The 16,774-nt window shown below is 39.8% G+C and overlaps 1 protein-coding gene across 1 annotated transcript in view; it reads left to right on the top strand.

The window, feature by feature from the left end:
- Window positions 1-16,774, top strand: part of GADL1 (GAD like acidic amino acid decarboxylase 1) — a 330,433-nt gene that overhangs the window by 232,865 nt on the left and 80,794 nt on the right. The window contains exon 12 of the mRNA XM_089690797.1: window positions 13,674-13,873. Coding sequence (XP_089546923.1) covers window positions 13,674-13,873 — 200 coding nt within the window. The remainder of the gene's footprint in view (window positions 1-13,673; window positions 13,874-16,774) is intronic.

A 16,774-nucleotide genomic window follows, 5' to 3' on the forward strand; every position in this document is an offset into this window, starting at 1 on the left:
TTGCCGGCTTGGAATTATTCTTATTTTCATCCTACTTCTTCTTTTTCTTCTTATGAGGATGAGGATGAAGAAGAAGAAGTAGGATGAAAATAAGATTAATTCCAAGCCGGCAAAAAGTGTATCTGCAGCGCTCCTCTAAGTGTATTTGCAGAATGTCATTTATGGAAAAAAATAGATACAATGTTTCAACCGCTGTATGGAAGGACAGTCCCAGAACTGTCATAAATAGTCTATTTCTGACAGTTCTGGGACATTCACTCCATACAGCTGTTTCAACCGCTGTATGGAGGGAATGTCATAGAACTGTCAGAAATAGACTATTAATGACAGTTCTGGGACTGTCCTTCCATACAGCGGTTGAAACATTGTATGTATTTGTTTCCATAAATGGATCCATTTATGGAAACAAATAGATACAATGTTTCAACCGCTGTATGGAAGGACAGTCCCAGAACTGTCATTAATAGTCTATTTCTGACAGTTCCATGACATTCCCTCCATACAGCGGTTGAAACAGCTGTATGGAGTGAATGTCCCAGAACTGTCAGAAATAGACTATTTCTGACAGTTCTGGGACAATCACTCCATACAGCTGTTTCAACCGCTGTATGGAGGGAATGTCATGGAACTGTCAGAAATAGACTATTAATGACAGTTCTGGGACTGTCCTTCCATACAGCGGTTGAAACATTGTATGTATTTGTTTCCATAAATGGATCCATTTATGGAAACAAATACATACAATGTTTCAACCGCTGTATGGAAGGACAGTCCCAGAACTGTCATAAATAGTCTATTTCTGACAGTTCTGGGACATTCACTCCATACAGCTGTTTCAACCGCTGTATGGAGGGAATGTCATAGAACTGTCAGAAATAGACTATTAATGACAGTTCTGGGACTGTCCTTCCATACAGCGGTTGAAACATTGTATCTATTTGTTTCCATAAATGGATCCATTTATGGAAACAAATAGATACAATGTTTCAACCGCTGTATGGAAGGACAGTCCCAGAACTGTCATTAATAGTCTATTTCTGACAGTTCTATGACATTCCCTCCATACAGCGGTTGAAACAGCTGTATGGAGTGAATGTCCCAGAACTGTCAGAAATAGACTATTTATGACAGTTCTGGGACATTCACTCCATACAGCGGTTGAAACATTGTATCTATTTTTTTCCATAAATGACATTCTGCAGATACACTTAGAGGAGCGCTGCAGATACACTTTTTGCCGGCTTGGAATTATTCTTATTTTCATCCTACTTCTTCTTTTTCTTCTTATGAGGATGAGGATGAAGAAGAAGAAGTAGGATGAAAATAAGATTAATTCCAAGCCGGCAAAAAGTGTATCTGCAGCGCTCCTCTAAGTGTATTTGCAGAATGTCATTTATGGAAAAAAATAGATACAATGTTTCAACCGCTGTATGGAAGGACAGTCCCAGAACTGTCATAAATAGTCTATTTCTGACAGTTCTGGGACATTCACTCCATACAGCTGTTTCAACCGCTGTATGGAGGGAATGTCATAGAACTGTCAGAAATAGACTATTAATGACAGTTCTGGGACTGTCCTTCCATACAGCGGTTGAAACATTGTATGTATTTGTTTCCATAAATGGATCCATTTATGGAAACAAATACATACAATGTTTCAACCGCTGTATGGAAGGACAGTCCCAGAACTGTCATTAATAGTCTATTTCTGACAGTTCCATGACATTCCCTCCATACAGCGGTTGAAACAGCTGTATGGAGTGAATGTCCCAGAACTGTCAGAAATAGACTATTTCTGACAGTTCTGGGACAATCACTCCATAGAGCTGTTTCAACCGCTGTATGGAGGGAATGTCATGGAACTGTCAGAAATAGACTATTAATGACAGTTCTGGGACTGTCCTTCCATACAGCGGTTGAAACATTGTATGTATTTGTTTCCATAAATGGATCCATTTATGGAAACAAATACATACAATGTTTCAACCGCTGTATGGAAGGACAGTCCCAGAACTGTCATAAATAGTCTATTTCTGACAGTTCTGGGACATTCACTCCATACAGCTGTTTCAACCGCTGTATGGAGGGAATGTCATAGAACTGTCAGAAATAAACTATTAATGACAGTTCTGGGACTGTCCTTCCATACAGCGGTTGAAACATTGTATCTATTTGTTTCCATAAATGGATCCATTTATGGAAACAAATAGATACAATGTTTCAACCGCTGTATGGAAGGACAGTCCCAGAACTGTCATTAATAGTCTATTTCTGACAGTTCTATGACATTCCCTCCATACAGCGGTTGAAACAGCTGTATGGAGTGAATGTCCCAGAACTGTCAGAAATAGACTATTTATGGCAGTTCTGGGACATTCACTCCATACAGCGGTTGAAACATTGTATCTATTTTTTTCCATAAATGACATTCTGCAAATACACTTAGAGGAGCGCTGCAGATACACTTTTTGCCGGCTTGGAATTAATTTTATTTTCATCCTACTTCTTCTTCTTCATCCTCATCCTCATCCTCATAAGAAGAAAAAGAAGAAGTAGGATGAAAATAAGAATAATTCCAAGCCGGCAAAAAGTGTATCTGCAGCGCTCCTCTAAGTGTATCTGCAGAATGTCATTTATGGAAAAAAATAGATACAATGTTTCAACCGCTGTATGGAGTGAATGTCCCAGAACTGTCATAAATAGTCTATTTCTGACAGTTCTGGGACATTCACTCCATACAGCTGTTTCAACCGCTGTATGGAGGGAATGTCATGGAACTGTCAGAAATAGACTATTAATGACAGTTCTGGGACTCTGACAGTTCCATGACATTCCCTCCATACAGCGGTTGAAACAGCTGTATGGAGTGAATGTCCCAGAACTGTCAGAAATAGACTATTTCTGACAGTTCTGGGACAATCACTCCATACAGCTGTTTCAACCGCTGTATGGAGGGAATGTCATGGAACTGTCAGAAATAGACTATTAATGACAGTTCTGGGACATTCACTCCATACAGCTGTTTCAACCGCTGTATGAAGGGAATGTCATGGAACTGTCAGAGTCCCAGAACTGTCATTAATAGTCTATTTCTGACAGTTCCATGACATTCCCTCCATACAGCGGTTGAAACAGCTGTATGGAGTGAATGTCCCAGAACTGTCAGAAATAGACTATTTCTGACAGTTCCATGACATTCCCTCCATACAGCGGTTGAAACAGCTGTATGGAGTGAATGTCCCAGAACTGTCAGAAATAGACAGAAACTGTCACAGAACTGTCCTTCTTCTCATCCTTCTCCTTCTTCTCATCCTTCTTCTCATCCTTCTTCTCATCCTTCTTCTCATCCTTCTTCTCATCCTTCTCCTTCTTCTCATCCTTCTCCTTCTTCTCATCCTTCTCCTTCTCCTTCTTCTCATCCTTCTCCTTCTCCTTCTTCTCATCCTTCTCCTTCTTCTCATCCTTCTCCTTCTCCTTCTTCTCATCCTTCTCCTTCTCCTTCTTCTCATCCTTCTCCTTCTTCTCATCCTTCTCCTTCTCCTTCTTCTCATCCTTCTCCTTCTCCTTCTTCTCATCCTTCTCCTTCTCCTTCTTCTCATCCTTCTCCTTCTCCATCTTCTCATCCTTCTCCTTCTTCTCATCCTTCTCCTTCTCCTTCTTCTCATCCTTCTCCTTCTCCATCTTCTCATCCTTCTCCTTTTCCTTCTTCTCATCCTTCTCCTTCTGCTTCTCCTTCTCCTTCTTCTCATCCTTCTCCTTCTTCTCATCCTTCTCCTTCTTCTCATCCTTCTCCTTCTCCTTCTTCTCATCCTTCTCCTTCTTCTCATCCTTCTCCTTCTTCTCATCCTTCTCCTTCTTCTCATCCTTCTCCTCATCCTTCTCCTTCTTCTCATCCTTCTCCTTCTCCTTCTTCTCATCCTTCTCCTTCTCCTTCTTCTCATCCTTCTCCTTCTCCTTCTTCTCATCCTTCTCCTTCTCCATCTTCTCATCCTTCTCCTTCTCCTTCTTCTCATCCTTCTCCTTCTTCTCATCCTTCTCCTTCTCCTTCTTCTCATCCTTCTCCTTCTTCTCATCCTTCTCCTTCTCCTCATCCTTCTCCTTCTCCTTCTTCTCATCCTTCTCCTTCTCCTTCTTCTCATCCTTCTCCTTCTCCTTCTTCTCATCCTTCTCCTTCTCCTTCTTCTCATCCTTCTCCTTCTCCTTCTTCTCATCCTTCTCCTTCTGCTTCTTCTCATCCTTCTCCTTCTCCTTCTTCTCATCCTTCTCCTTCTCCTACTTCTCATCCTTCTCCTTCTCCTTCTTCTCATCCTTCTCCTTCTCCATCTTCTCATCCTTCTCCTTCTCCTTCTTCTCATCCTTCTCCTTCTCCTTCTTCTCATCCTTCTCCTTCTCCATCTTCTCATCCTTCTCCTTTTCCTTCTTCTCATCCTTCTCCTTCTGCTTCTCCTTCTCCTTCTTCTCATCCTTCTCCTTCTTCTCATCCTTCTCCTTCTTCTCATCCTTCTCCTTCTTCTCATCCTTCTCCTTCTTCTCATCCTTCTCCTTCTTCTCATCCTTCTCCTTCTCCTCATCCTTCTCCTTCTTCTCATCCTTCTCCTTCTTCTCATCCTTCTCCTTCTCCTCATCCTTCTCCTTCTTCTCATCCTTCTCCTTCTCCTTCTTCTCATCCTTCTCCTTCTCCTTCTTCTCATCCTTCTCCTTCTCCATCTTCTCATCCTTCTCCTTCTCCTTCTTCTCATCCTTCTCCTTCTTCTCATCCTTCTCCTTCTCCTTCTTCTCATCCTTCTCCTTCTTCTCATCCTTCTCCTTCTTCTCATCCTTCTCCTTCTCCTTCTTCTCATCCTTCTCCTTCTCCTTCTTCTCATCCTTCTCCTTCTCCTTCTTCTCATCCTTCTTCTTCTCCTTCTTCTCATCCTTCTCCTTCTCCTTCTTCTCATCCTTCTCCTTCTCCTTCTTCTCATCCTTCTCCTTCTCCTTCTCTTTCCTCATCTCCAAGGGCATTCAAATTAAAGGTACAGTGTTCTGCACTAATTTAAAGGCTCTCTGAAGCCTAGAAACCCTTTTTATATGTCATCTTCGTAGCGAAGAAATTCGCATCGAATCGAATTTCACACTGGAATTCGCCGAATCGAATTTTTGAGAAATTCGCTCATCTCTATTCATAAGCTTTAAAAAGATAGGATATCCACTATGAAAGCATACTTCGCCTGGTGTGAGACAAAAAAAATATCAAACCAGGAAATACTCAGTGGAAAGGATCCTGACCTTCCTGCGTACCAGTCTAGATTACCATTTGGCCCTGAGTGCCATCAAGAGGCAAATCTCACCTCTTTTTTTTTTTCAAAAAACATTTGCCTCTCATTTCTTGGAAAAGACCTTTGTAAAAGGTGTCACTCGTATGTACTGTACAACCTCTATGATATTGAACTCTATGATATCCAACCTAGTTCTGTCAGCTATTCAAAAACCAACCTTTGAACTTATCAAGGATATTTTCCTGTCAACCTTTCACCCATAATATTGACCTATTAATTGCCATCTCCTCTGCAAAGTGTTTCTAAGTTACTTATATTACACAAGGACAAAGTTGTCTTGAAGCCCAGAGCCCTCTTTCTCCCCAAGATGTCTTTTAGTTTTTTCCTTAAACAGAACATTGTTTTTTGTTCCCCTGGGTGATCCTAGTACATTTCAAAGACATCCCTCTTAGAGCTTTTTGTATTTATCTTACAGCTACATCTTCCTTAAGACAGACTGACTCTCTTTTTGTCATTCCTGAGGGTCTCCACAAGGGACAACCTGCTTCTTGCTCCATCATTTTCCAATGACTTTGCAGATCATCATACAAGCCTATAAGGGTTAGTTCACCTTTTCAGGAAAAAAAAGAAAAAGTTAACTAACATGGTATACTCCCCCTGCCTTACTCCCCCCTGTCCCTGCTGTACTTACCTCCATGGGTGCTGAGCTGTCAGTGCCCATGCAGCCCGTATAGTGGTCCTGGGGTTTGAAATCCCCACTCGTCTTCCTCTTCTCTCTGCAGTGCTTTTAGGATGTATTTAAAAAGAAAGCACAGTGGTGTTAAAGGTGAGTATTATTATTATTAATTTTGAGATTATGAGTTGAGTTTTGACACAATTTGATTATTTACTGTACTTTTGCTGATACTTACAGTATAATTAATGGGGAAGACTAATGCACTTGGTGTACAACAAAATGGCAGCACTATGTACTGTATATCCAGAAACAGAAACATTTCCTATAAAACCAAAACACTTGACAAAACCACATGAAAATTAGTCTGTGGCTGAATATAACAACAAAATACACTATATATTTCCAAAAGTATTGGGACACCTGCCTTTACACGCACATGAACTTTAATGGCATCCTAGTCTTCGTCCATAGAGTTCAATATTGAGTTAGCCCACCCCTTGCAGCTATAACAGCTTCAACTCTTCTGGGAAGGCTGTCCACAAGGTTTAGGATTGTTCCAGAACCACATTTGTGAGGTCAGGCACTGATGTTGGATGAGAAGGCCTGGCTCACTGTGTCTGCACTAATTCATCCCAAAGATGTTCTATCAGGTTGAGGTCAGGACTCTGTGCAGGCCAGTCAAGTTACTCCACCCCAGATTTGCTCATCCATGTCTTTATGGACCTTGCTTTGTGCACTGGTGAGCAGTCTTGTTGGAACAGGAAGGGGCCATTCCCAAAATGTTCTCACAAAGTTGGGAGCATGAAAGTGTCCAAAATGTCCTGGTATGCTGATGCCTTAAGAGTTGCCTTCACTGGAACTAAGGGGGCAAGCCCAACCCCTGCAAAACAACCCCACACCATAATCCCCCCTCCACCAAACTTTACACTTGTTACAGTGCAGTCAGGCAAGTACCGTTCTTCTGGCAACCGCCAAACCCAGACACGTCTATCGGATTGCCAGAGATTGATTGATTCGTCACTCCAGAGAACACGTCTCTACTGCTCTAGAGTCCAGTAGTGACATGCCTTACACCACTGCATCCGACGCTTTGCATTGCACTTGGGGATGTAAGGCTTGGATGCAGCTGCTAGACCATGGAAACCCATTCCTTGAAGCTCTCTACGCACTGTTGTTGTGCTAATATGAAGCCACATGAAGTTTGAAGGTCTTGCACTTCATGCAAGAGCGGGGTCAGGCATGCACTGACCCCGCTCTGTCATTTTACGTGGCTTACCACTTCATGCGCTGAGTTGCTGTTGTTCCCAGTTGCTTCCACTAGCAAGGAAATTTCATGGATGGACTTATTGCACAGGTGGCAACCTATCATGGTACCATGCTTGAAGTCACTGAGCTCCTGTGAGCAACCAATTCTTTCACAAATGTTTGTGGAAGCAGTTTGCATTCAGATGTGCTTGATTTTATACACCTGTGGCCATGGAGGTGATTGGAACACCTGAATCCAATGATTTGGAGGGATGTCCCAATACTTTTGGCAATATAGTGCATATTTCTGCTGTGTTTACCTCCAAAATATAAACAAAACCCCTCACTGGTTACACAAATATAAAGTACAATCAAAAGTTAACTCATGCAATTGTTCATAAAAATTATGTGAAAAATAAAGTTCCCACCCAATGTCTGCATAGCCCAGAGAGCTGCTAACGCATGATATGAAATCTGTGCTTTGAAATTAAGCATTCAGTGCTACCTACTTTCCAGGCCACCAAAAGTGCCAACTTCCTGCTAGAAATATATGATCTCTGCTTTATAGAGATTAAATGATATTGTTAAAAATGTTAAACCATGCCAAACACACTGGGGTGTATTTACTAAAGCTGGAGAGTACAACATTAGGCTCACATCTGCATGGAAACCAATCAGCTTTCAGGTTTTATTGCTTGTTAACCTCCCTAACAGTATTCCCGAGTGTAGCTTGGGGTAAAATGTCAGTACCAAAATCGGTAACCCCGAGCTACACTCGGGCTTACCATGCAGCGCTGCATAGGGAGTCCCTGCAGCACTTACCTTGTCCTTCGCTCCCGCGATGTGTCCACTGCAGCGTCCCCGGCCATCTCCTCCGGCAGATGCTGGCATCCGGCTCCTGTGTTCCGGTCCCTGTGACGTCGGAATGTACGGGCGCCGGCGGCGGCGAGAAATTTGAAAATTTTAAAAAATGTAATTTTTTTCAAAACGATTTTTCATAGTAAAACATTGCTGTTTCAACCCATTTCACATACATTTTGTCCCTAGTGCTCTGTCCTGTCCCCTGTCTGCATTTTGAATGTTCTTTCTGCCTGGAAACTTAGAAAAGTCCACGGCGTCCAAAAAGTGTCCCTTTAGGTCAAAAGCAGGTTTAGATCAGCTAGAGAACAGCGATAGTAAATCAGAACCACTTGCAGAATTGAGTGATAATGATTCGTGGGGAAATTCCTCATCAGACACTGAAAACAAGTTTGCGACTTTGCTCAGCAATGTGCGAACTTGGCGCTATATTTCAAATTTCAGTGTTTTTTGTTTGATTATATTATTGAATTAAATGTAATATTATTATATTATTATTTTTTATGATTATTTATTAAATTATAATTTATGATTTTGTGTTTCAAATTTTATCATACCCGAGATGTTTAATAGACTCTTGTTCGGACAGATTTCAGTGAGTTATTCCTAAATATTACAGCCTACAATAAAAAAACTACATATTTCCATGCAGAATAATGGTACCGCTTTCAGCACCAAAAATCTGAAATAATCATACTTCTAGGGAGGTTAAAGCTTAATTGAACAAGCTAAGGTTAGAAGCTGATTGGCTTCTATGCAGAAGTGAGTTTGATTTTGTACTTTCCAGCTTTAGTAAATAAACCCCACTGTATGTTTTCATGTAAAATTGCATGAGTTAACTTTTGATTTTACTTTATATATGTGCAAGCAGTATTTTTTTTATTATTTCTTATGTAAACACAGCAGAAATATATTTTGTTATGCACAGGTATATTCAATCACAGACTGGTGACTAGTTTTAACCTGGTTTTGTGCACTTTTGATTTGATATCTTTATATACTTAAAGGTGAGTATTACTACCAGAGGAGTACAGCACATGGCAATGGGTGAGTTTGAGTTTACTTAAAGCTGAACTCCAGATAATTTTTCCCCCATGCAGTGGGGCTGTTCCTACACTGCATACAGTAACTGCTCGTTTTTGTCTATTTGTCTTGTGTGGTGGACTGTTCCTGACATCATCATGCCCATAGACCGGTTCTGGATAGGACAGCAGGAACAGTCCACTGCAGGACATGGGGAGCCCCTTTTTCCAGAGGATCAATGGATCAAATGAGTATAGGCTCTGTGTTCACCCCTAGACAAAACAAACAATTAACCGATGCTGTGCAGGCACAGCCTCACTACATGGGAAAAACAAATTGCCTGGAATTCTACTGTAAAGTTGCTCACACTCCGTAGAAGAAGTATGTAGACACTCAAGGCAATGTTAAGATGCCAGAATTAAAAACATGAAAAACTGCATCCTGTGTTGCTACAATACTTGAAAAAGAATACCCTTTTAAGGTCACACTCTTATCCAGTCCCTAGTCTAGACAGAAAGGAAAAGTCCTATATTTGTTTTACATGTGTAATTATGCATGTTTGTTTTCCTGGCACTTACCTTTAGAGCATACACTTGGTGGATCAAAGACTGAAAAGTCCATAGACTCTTAGATGTATGCATAAATACTCTGTCATTTCATCTGGCTCAATGACAGAGGTATCAGAATGGCAATCCAAGTCGACTGCTGGTGATACATCTTGTACATGTGTCCTGAAACATGTGCTTGCTTTCCTGTAAAAATACACTTGTAGAATAAACGGTTAATAATGTAAACATTTCACTCATACTTCCATAGGTGTGACCTTTTCATTTTACCCTACTCTTCAAAAAGGCAGAATGTTTGGAATGTGTTATAAGGAAAATGAAAGTCTGTTTTTTTTCCTTTTTTGAAACCCAGCATAGTATAATTTGTCTAGCACTTGAAATAGATTGAACTGTTTTTTTCTCTGTCAGTATTTAATGTACTGTTGAAATGCTGTCAAGTTTTATTGTAAAAAATGTACAGAGGACAAATGTATAGCATAAAAAAAGAAAGCTTTTGAAACAGATGGCAACTCTTTGGGGACTACACAATCATTATAGAGACTGGTTTGGTTTGCATTATGCCAAGTAAAAAAAATTCTATCAGAGTTCAATAAGATTTTCTACATTTCTCATTATTCATAAAACTAGGAGTAATGCAAGAAATGTAGCATACAATGTCATTTCTGTTGAATATGATCATTAAAGTCAAGAGTAGAATCTGGTCTTCAAGTAAGATAAACAAGAGTTTTGACTAAACACGTTTGTATACTGTATTCTGCAGCCATTACAGAAATAAGTTTGCTAGGATGTTAAGAGCACTCAAATTAATACATTACACAGAAATCACTGATGGAAATCCCAACCTAAAGGAAAACTCCAGTTTTGTTAAGTTGATATTACATTATACACTGCTCCAAAAAATTAAAGAAACACTTTTTAACCAGAGTATAGCATCAAGTCAATTAAACTCTTGGGATAGTGATCTGGTCAGTTAAGTAGCAGAAAGGGTTGTTAATCAGTTTCAGGTGCACTAGAGGGGCAACAATGAGATGACCCCCAAAACAGGAATAGTTTTACAGGTGAAGGCAACTGACATTTTTTTCGCTACTCATCTTTCCTGGCTGTTTTTCATTAGTTTTGCATTTGGCTAGGTTCAGTGTCACTACTGATAGCATGAGGCTATACCTGGACCCTACAGAGGTTGCACAGGCAGTCCACTCTCCCCAAACATGGGGAGAGTGCGCTTTCCCAAAACGCTATTGCACAGTCACAATGCTCGGAATGAAGGTTTGGAGAGTCACCACACCTTTATGGCCATTTTTTTCCCAGAAGGCTATCCCTGCTGTCCACCAGTTTGTGGGATGTACTGCATCTGTGTCCCTGGGCCATATGGTCCAGTGAGTATAGGCAGGGATGCTACATATCCTTTAAGGCACAATGGTTTCATTTTCTGGAGACTGGAAAAAGATGTAGGATAGGGCACACTGTTGGAGCTGGAGGTGCTGCCACGTGTCTTGTCTGATGATGACAGCACAGTCATCTCTACCCCTTCCCTTCACTGGCCTATTTCTCAGACTCTTCTGAACCAACAGTCCCCATCAAGACCCACGGATCATAAGCAATATAGCAGACTAAATTCATCCATGCTGTGTTGCAGCTCATATTTCTGAGGGACAGGAGCCACAGTTTCTAAAAGCTCTGCATGCCCAGGTGAAAAGGTGGCTGACCCTATCCCATATTCAGACAGGTGTGTGGCTGTAGCACTAATCTGCTAGTCGAACTTTGTTTGGAAACAAATTACTCATGTATTTTGCCTGGTGTATGTTGTTAACCTTAAGGTGCATCAGTTTACCATGAAGTACTATGACTTCTAGGGGATCCATTGCCAGGCCAGAAGGGTTTGTAGCACTTCTGGAGGTTATACACAGACAGTGTTCACCTGACAGAAATGCAGCACCAACATAAACTGCCTGCTAAGCACAGAGAGAATGAGTCTTGTCCTCAGCGACACTGGGGAATCACAGTCCTCTGCTACAGGCAATTTGTGATGATTTTTTTTTTAATACCTGTGCAAAAACCCCAAGATTCAAGGCATCAAAAAGAGGGACTACTCGTTCTCCTTTTCCTCCTTCTCTATGCCAAAAAAAAATAAGTTAATTAAACCAGACAAATTAGAGCCGGAACTTTAATTTGTTTTTAGGAAGAGAACTCTTTGTGCCTTCTGTTTCAACACTTGGCAACATTTCCATTGACCTGTGTATCTACATTAAGACCTGTGCTTGTTGTCTTGAAAATGGCAAATTTGCCTTAGACACCAGGCACAAAGTCTAAGTGGCACATGGCATTCACCAGCACACCCTGCAAGGAGTGATCGACTTTGCTGCAGAACAACTCCCAGGTTCCAGCCATAGGGCACTCCTGGATTGACATCATTTCTTGGCACTTAAAAAAAATTAAATTGCGGACCAAAAACTGTCTTGTGTTTTATACATTTTGGCCTGTTGGGGTAGCTTACATACTATCCTGCTTTGAGTTAATTTTTTCACAAGTGTATTTGATATACTACACTATAATTTTTAATGTAAAATGTAAAACATGATTGCCTTCTGTGTGCACTGTTTGGACTATTCTACCTGGAAAAGTTAAACTACTACCTTGCAGCTGGTCAGTTTTTCCTTCAGTTTCATTGGAACAGTGACCTTTTCTTTATATTGCAACAAAACACCTGTCTGTTCACAAAAATGCTCTGTTGTTGGTATTCTTTCTTACGTTTCCCTGAGATGATACATTTACATTTCTAGTGTAGCAAAACACCTACCTTGTTTGTATTTCCACATTTAAGCCTATTCTACCTTACTTGGTCATTTTCAAGTACTGTCTTGGTGCTGGCCAATTTTTGCAAACCATTACTAAAATGTTGATATATGGGAATATAGAAGGGTTTGTGGTGCACTTGGGTGCGGGTGCACAGTAGACATGAACGTTTAATTTTGATTCTTTTGTCAGATGTAAATTTCATTCTCGTAGGTTTGGATGTATACGAATCTCTGAATGGAAATAGTAATGAATGTAAACAAATCCAAAAAATTTATAACAAAATTAACAAATGTATTTGTTTAATTTGTTTCATTCGGATGATGTCACATGGTGCTATAGTAGTTCAGTCAATATTGTCCAATCAGCTCATGCCATTTCTCTTGGTGGATTGGACTAGTGTCCAAAAATATTCAATCCTTCGAATTCGAATCCGTTTCATTCTATCATATACAGTATATAATATTTTGGAATCTTTTGGAAAAATTGAAAACTTTTTCAAATCCTCCTGGCCCAATGAATATAGAAAACAAATCCCAAAAATTAATTAGTTCAACATACCAAATATTTTTGCCATGTCAAACTGAGCACAACTTCCAGCCACTATGTGACCTATTTTAATTCTTTATACTTCTGATGAAGCTCTGTTTTTTGGAGCAAAACATGTAGAGTTTCTTTTTATCTTTTCCTTGGGCCTTTCGTTTGGAGTACTTTTTGAATGCACATGGTTCTTACTCCTCTCCCCAACCTTTTTTAGAGTGGTCTGTACTCCAAGAATTTAATCTGGTGAATACCCCCGTTCACTGGGACCACGCCAATTATGCCTTGACAAAATGGTAGTGGTGAATTCTAACCATATCCTTAATGGGCACGCAAGGACTCTACAGCATAGGAGTGCACAGAGAGGAGAATATCTGTTGCTTGTTCATTGCCCAGTCACAGACCAGTTGGGTCCTGGACTGCAGTAGAGCTCTAAGATCTGACTGACAGGAAAGCCTAGACATCAAGACTACAGTATATGAGCAGCAATTAAAATATTTTGGCACATAAAACAGTTCATGTTTTGTATTGCACCTTTAGCTGTTTTTTATTTAATTCAGATTTAAAGGGTCTTATATTTCATTTGTATCTGATCCGAAGAGCTGTGTGATCTACTTTAAAGATAGGAAAAATTTACCTTTACCCTTGTATTATTTTACACTTTAAAAAAGTGTCAGGCATTGTTCTTTTTCTAATATGCTTAATTTTGTTTTCTAGGATCTGCTTAAGAAGTGTCATTCAGCAGAAGCCACCTATCTCTTCCAGCAGGATAAATTCTATGATGTTCGATATGATACAGGAGACAAATCCATTCAGTGCAGTAGGCGTGCAGATGCATTCAAGTTTTGGCTGATGTGGAAGGCTTTGGGGACCATAGGACTTGAAGAGCGAGTAAACCGTGCCCTAGCATTATCAAGGTAGGACAATAACATTATTCTAGAACATACACTGAATTTGGTATGTTTTCAAAATTGCACATTTATTCTGATCCATCCTATATCACCAATCGGTGATCACTTGCATCACTTTTAATTCTGAAAAAAAATAAAAATACTATTTTACGGATTGGTTTGTTAACCTACATTTCAGTTTTGGCAGATTCTGATACATTAAATCACTAGCCAGACTTTTAAGTAACTTTGTCGACAGGCTTTTGTTTGCTTCATTTGGGTTCAATTCAAGACAAAACCATGGGAATACAAACTCCACTTGAGTCAGGACAAATGCAAATAACAAGGCGAGAATATGGTCCACATATAGTAGTTTGTTGTTTGCAGTATACTGAATACATAGAAATTAGGTGGCTGAATTGTTTTAAATTTAAATGCAAGCCATAATGGGTAAATTAACAATTATTCATTCATTTGTTTTGCGCAGTCCAGCCATAAATGTTCCATGTATCTTCTGGGACGTAACGGACTTTTGGTATTAGTAATTAAAGTGTTACAAGCAGTATATTATACTTTAATAACACATGTCAAATGCAGACTTGAAGCATACCTAGACAATGAAATAATGGCATTGACGGAAGAGGTGACTGAGAGAATTCCCACAGCTTTTAATACAGAATTGCAGCCCTGCATTGTGTTCGAAGTTTAAGACTGCCTGTATTCTTTTAATTGATATCAAATCATATGTTGTCACTTTTAATAATGTGAATTAGAATAATGAGCTTGAAGTTAAAATGGCAGTATGACATCTGGATATTTCACATCACAGCATTTTAGTTCATCTAAGATCAACCTTCTGCTTGATAATAGTGGGAAACAAATCTTGAATATATAGCAAAAGGCAAAGAAAACACCAAGCTGACCGGCATTGGCCTCCCAGAGGATATTTAGAGCTAATACCAATAGATCTATACAAATAGATCTTACCTGTTGGAACAAGCATCCTGTTTGACTGTAATGGAGCTGGTTCCATAGTACTTACTACTGTTTATGCGTATAGTGCCAGTATGTTACCCATTACTGTACAGTAGAATGACACCAATTTTTTTTCACTTAACAAGCATCCATTAATCAAATACACACCTAAACTATTTGAAAGGTGGTAGAATAGCATGTGACTATCAGTGCAGTCAGTAGTATGAATGCTGTCTATAGAGAAAGATAAAGCTTTTTAGGTACTTAACTGGGCTGATCTGATAAAGCTAGCTATAGATGAATTGAATCTCAGCAGGTGCAGCTGGGGCCAACCAAGATTCAATCTATGGGCAGGCTGATCATACAACTAGCCTGTTGGATATTAAGCATGTGATTACTGCCCACAGCAATCGTGTTCTCCTGGCAGGGATGGCTCCTCACCAGGCTCCATGGGGGGGGGGGGGGGGGCTTCCCCCATCAACACTTACCCCCATGGTTGCCAAAAAGAAAATCTCATAATCTATGGCTAGCCTTAGTGATCTAATGCTGCTCTGGCACCACAGTGGTCACTTGGATTGCTATGACATTAGCTATGTTCCTTCTCCACCGTCAACTTATTGATAGATATTCTATAAGATATAAGAAAGTCTCCATGCCCTAACGTTTATAAACTGCATTTTCTTTGTGTGTTTACCTATTCTGCCCTCCCATGGACATTTCTGTCTAAATTCAGCAACTGAACTATAGGGGAAGTGTGTGCATGGAATGTTCAGATGAGTCAGACGAGTCAGACAAATCCATATCTTCTTTCTATTGTTTGTTGGTCTACAGATAAAAAGCCTTATATATAAAGCAGACTGCATGCTTTCTCCAATAGAGTATATTCTAGAGTATAATTACAATGGTAAAAGGTACAAGAAGGAATCATTATTGTGATGTTTAAATATGGTCATAAGCCCATGTTTCAGATTTGCAATTATGCTAGTAGTACTCTCAGTAGTGCATGTTCTATCTGGGCCATGCAGAATGTCCCTCCACTTCCATGGCAGCATATGTTTCATTTGCTACATTATCTCCCTCTCAAATAATTGATAATTACACAGATACAGCATAATAAACATTTGAGGCAAATGACGTGTTCAAAACTGTGGTCTCAAGAATATTTAAATTCCATTGACTATCAAATTGTTATTGTTACAGTTAGCATGGGAGAAATAATTAGCAATCCGCCTGAAGATATACACAGAGATCTGAAGGAAGTTTAAACCAGAGCGTTCCCTAAAGCTCAGATTGTTATAACCCCAGATTAGAATTACTCTTTTTATACATTCTCTTGAATGTTTCTTATCATCAAACATGATGCGTTCATTACTATACTTTGATGAAGTATAATGCCAATCTTGGATTTTCTGCAAGCATAGACATTAGTATAGTTCATGAGCTTGGGGGGTAGTGGTGCCACCGAACCTCATCCTATGCAACTATTAAAATGAGAGATTAGTGGATCAATCTACTAGATTTTATCTGCTGTGGGCCCATTCACATTGGTGAATGTATTTCACCTGTATGTGGTGCATTAGTGCACACATACAGGTGAAACTCGAAAAATTAGAATAGCGTGCAAAAGTTCATTTATTTCAGTAATGCAACTTAAAAGGTGAAGCTAATATATGAGATAGACTCATTACATGCAAAGCAAGATAGTTCAAGCCATGATTTGTCATAATTGTGATGATTATGGCTTACAGCTCATGAAAACCCCAAATCCACAATCTCAGAAAATTAGAATATTGCGAAAAGGTGCAATATTCTAGGATCAAAGTGTCCCACTCTAATCAGCTAATTAGGCCATAACACCTGCAAAAGGTTCCTGAGCCTTTAAATGGTCTATCAGTCTGGTTCAGTAGGAATCCCAATCAAGGGAAAGACTGCTGACCTGACAGTTGTGCAGAA

The sequence above is a fragment of the Staurois parvus genome, unplaced genomic scaffold (genome assembly GCF_062004578.1).
Source record: "Staurois parvus isolate SC_StPar_1 unplaced genomic scaffold, SC_StPar_1.0 ptg000021l, whole genome shotgun sequence".
NCBI classification, from domain to species: Eukaryota; Metazoa; Chordata; class Amphibia; order Anura; family Ranidae; genus Staurois; species Staurois parvus.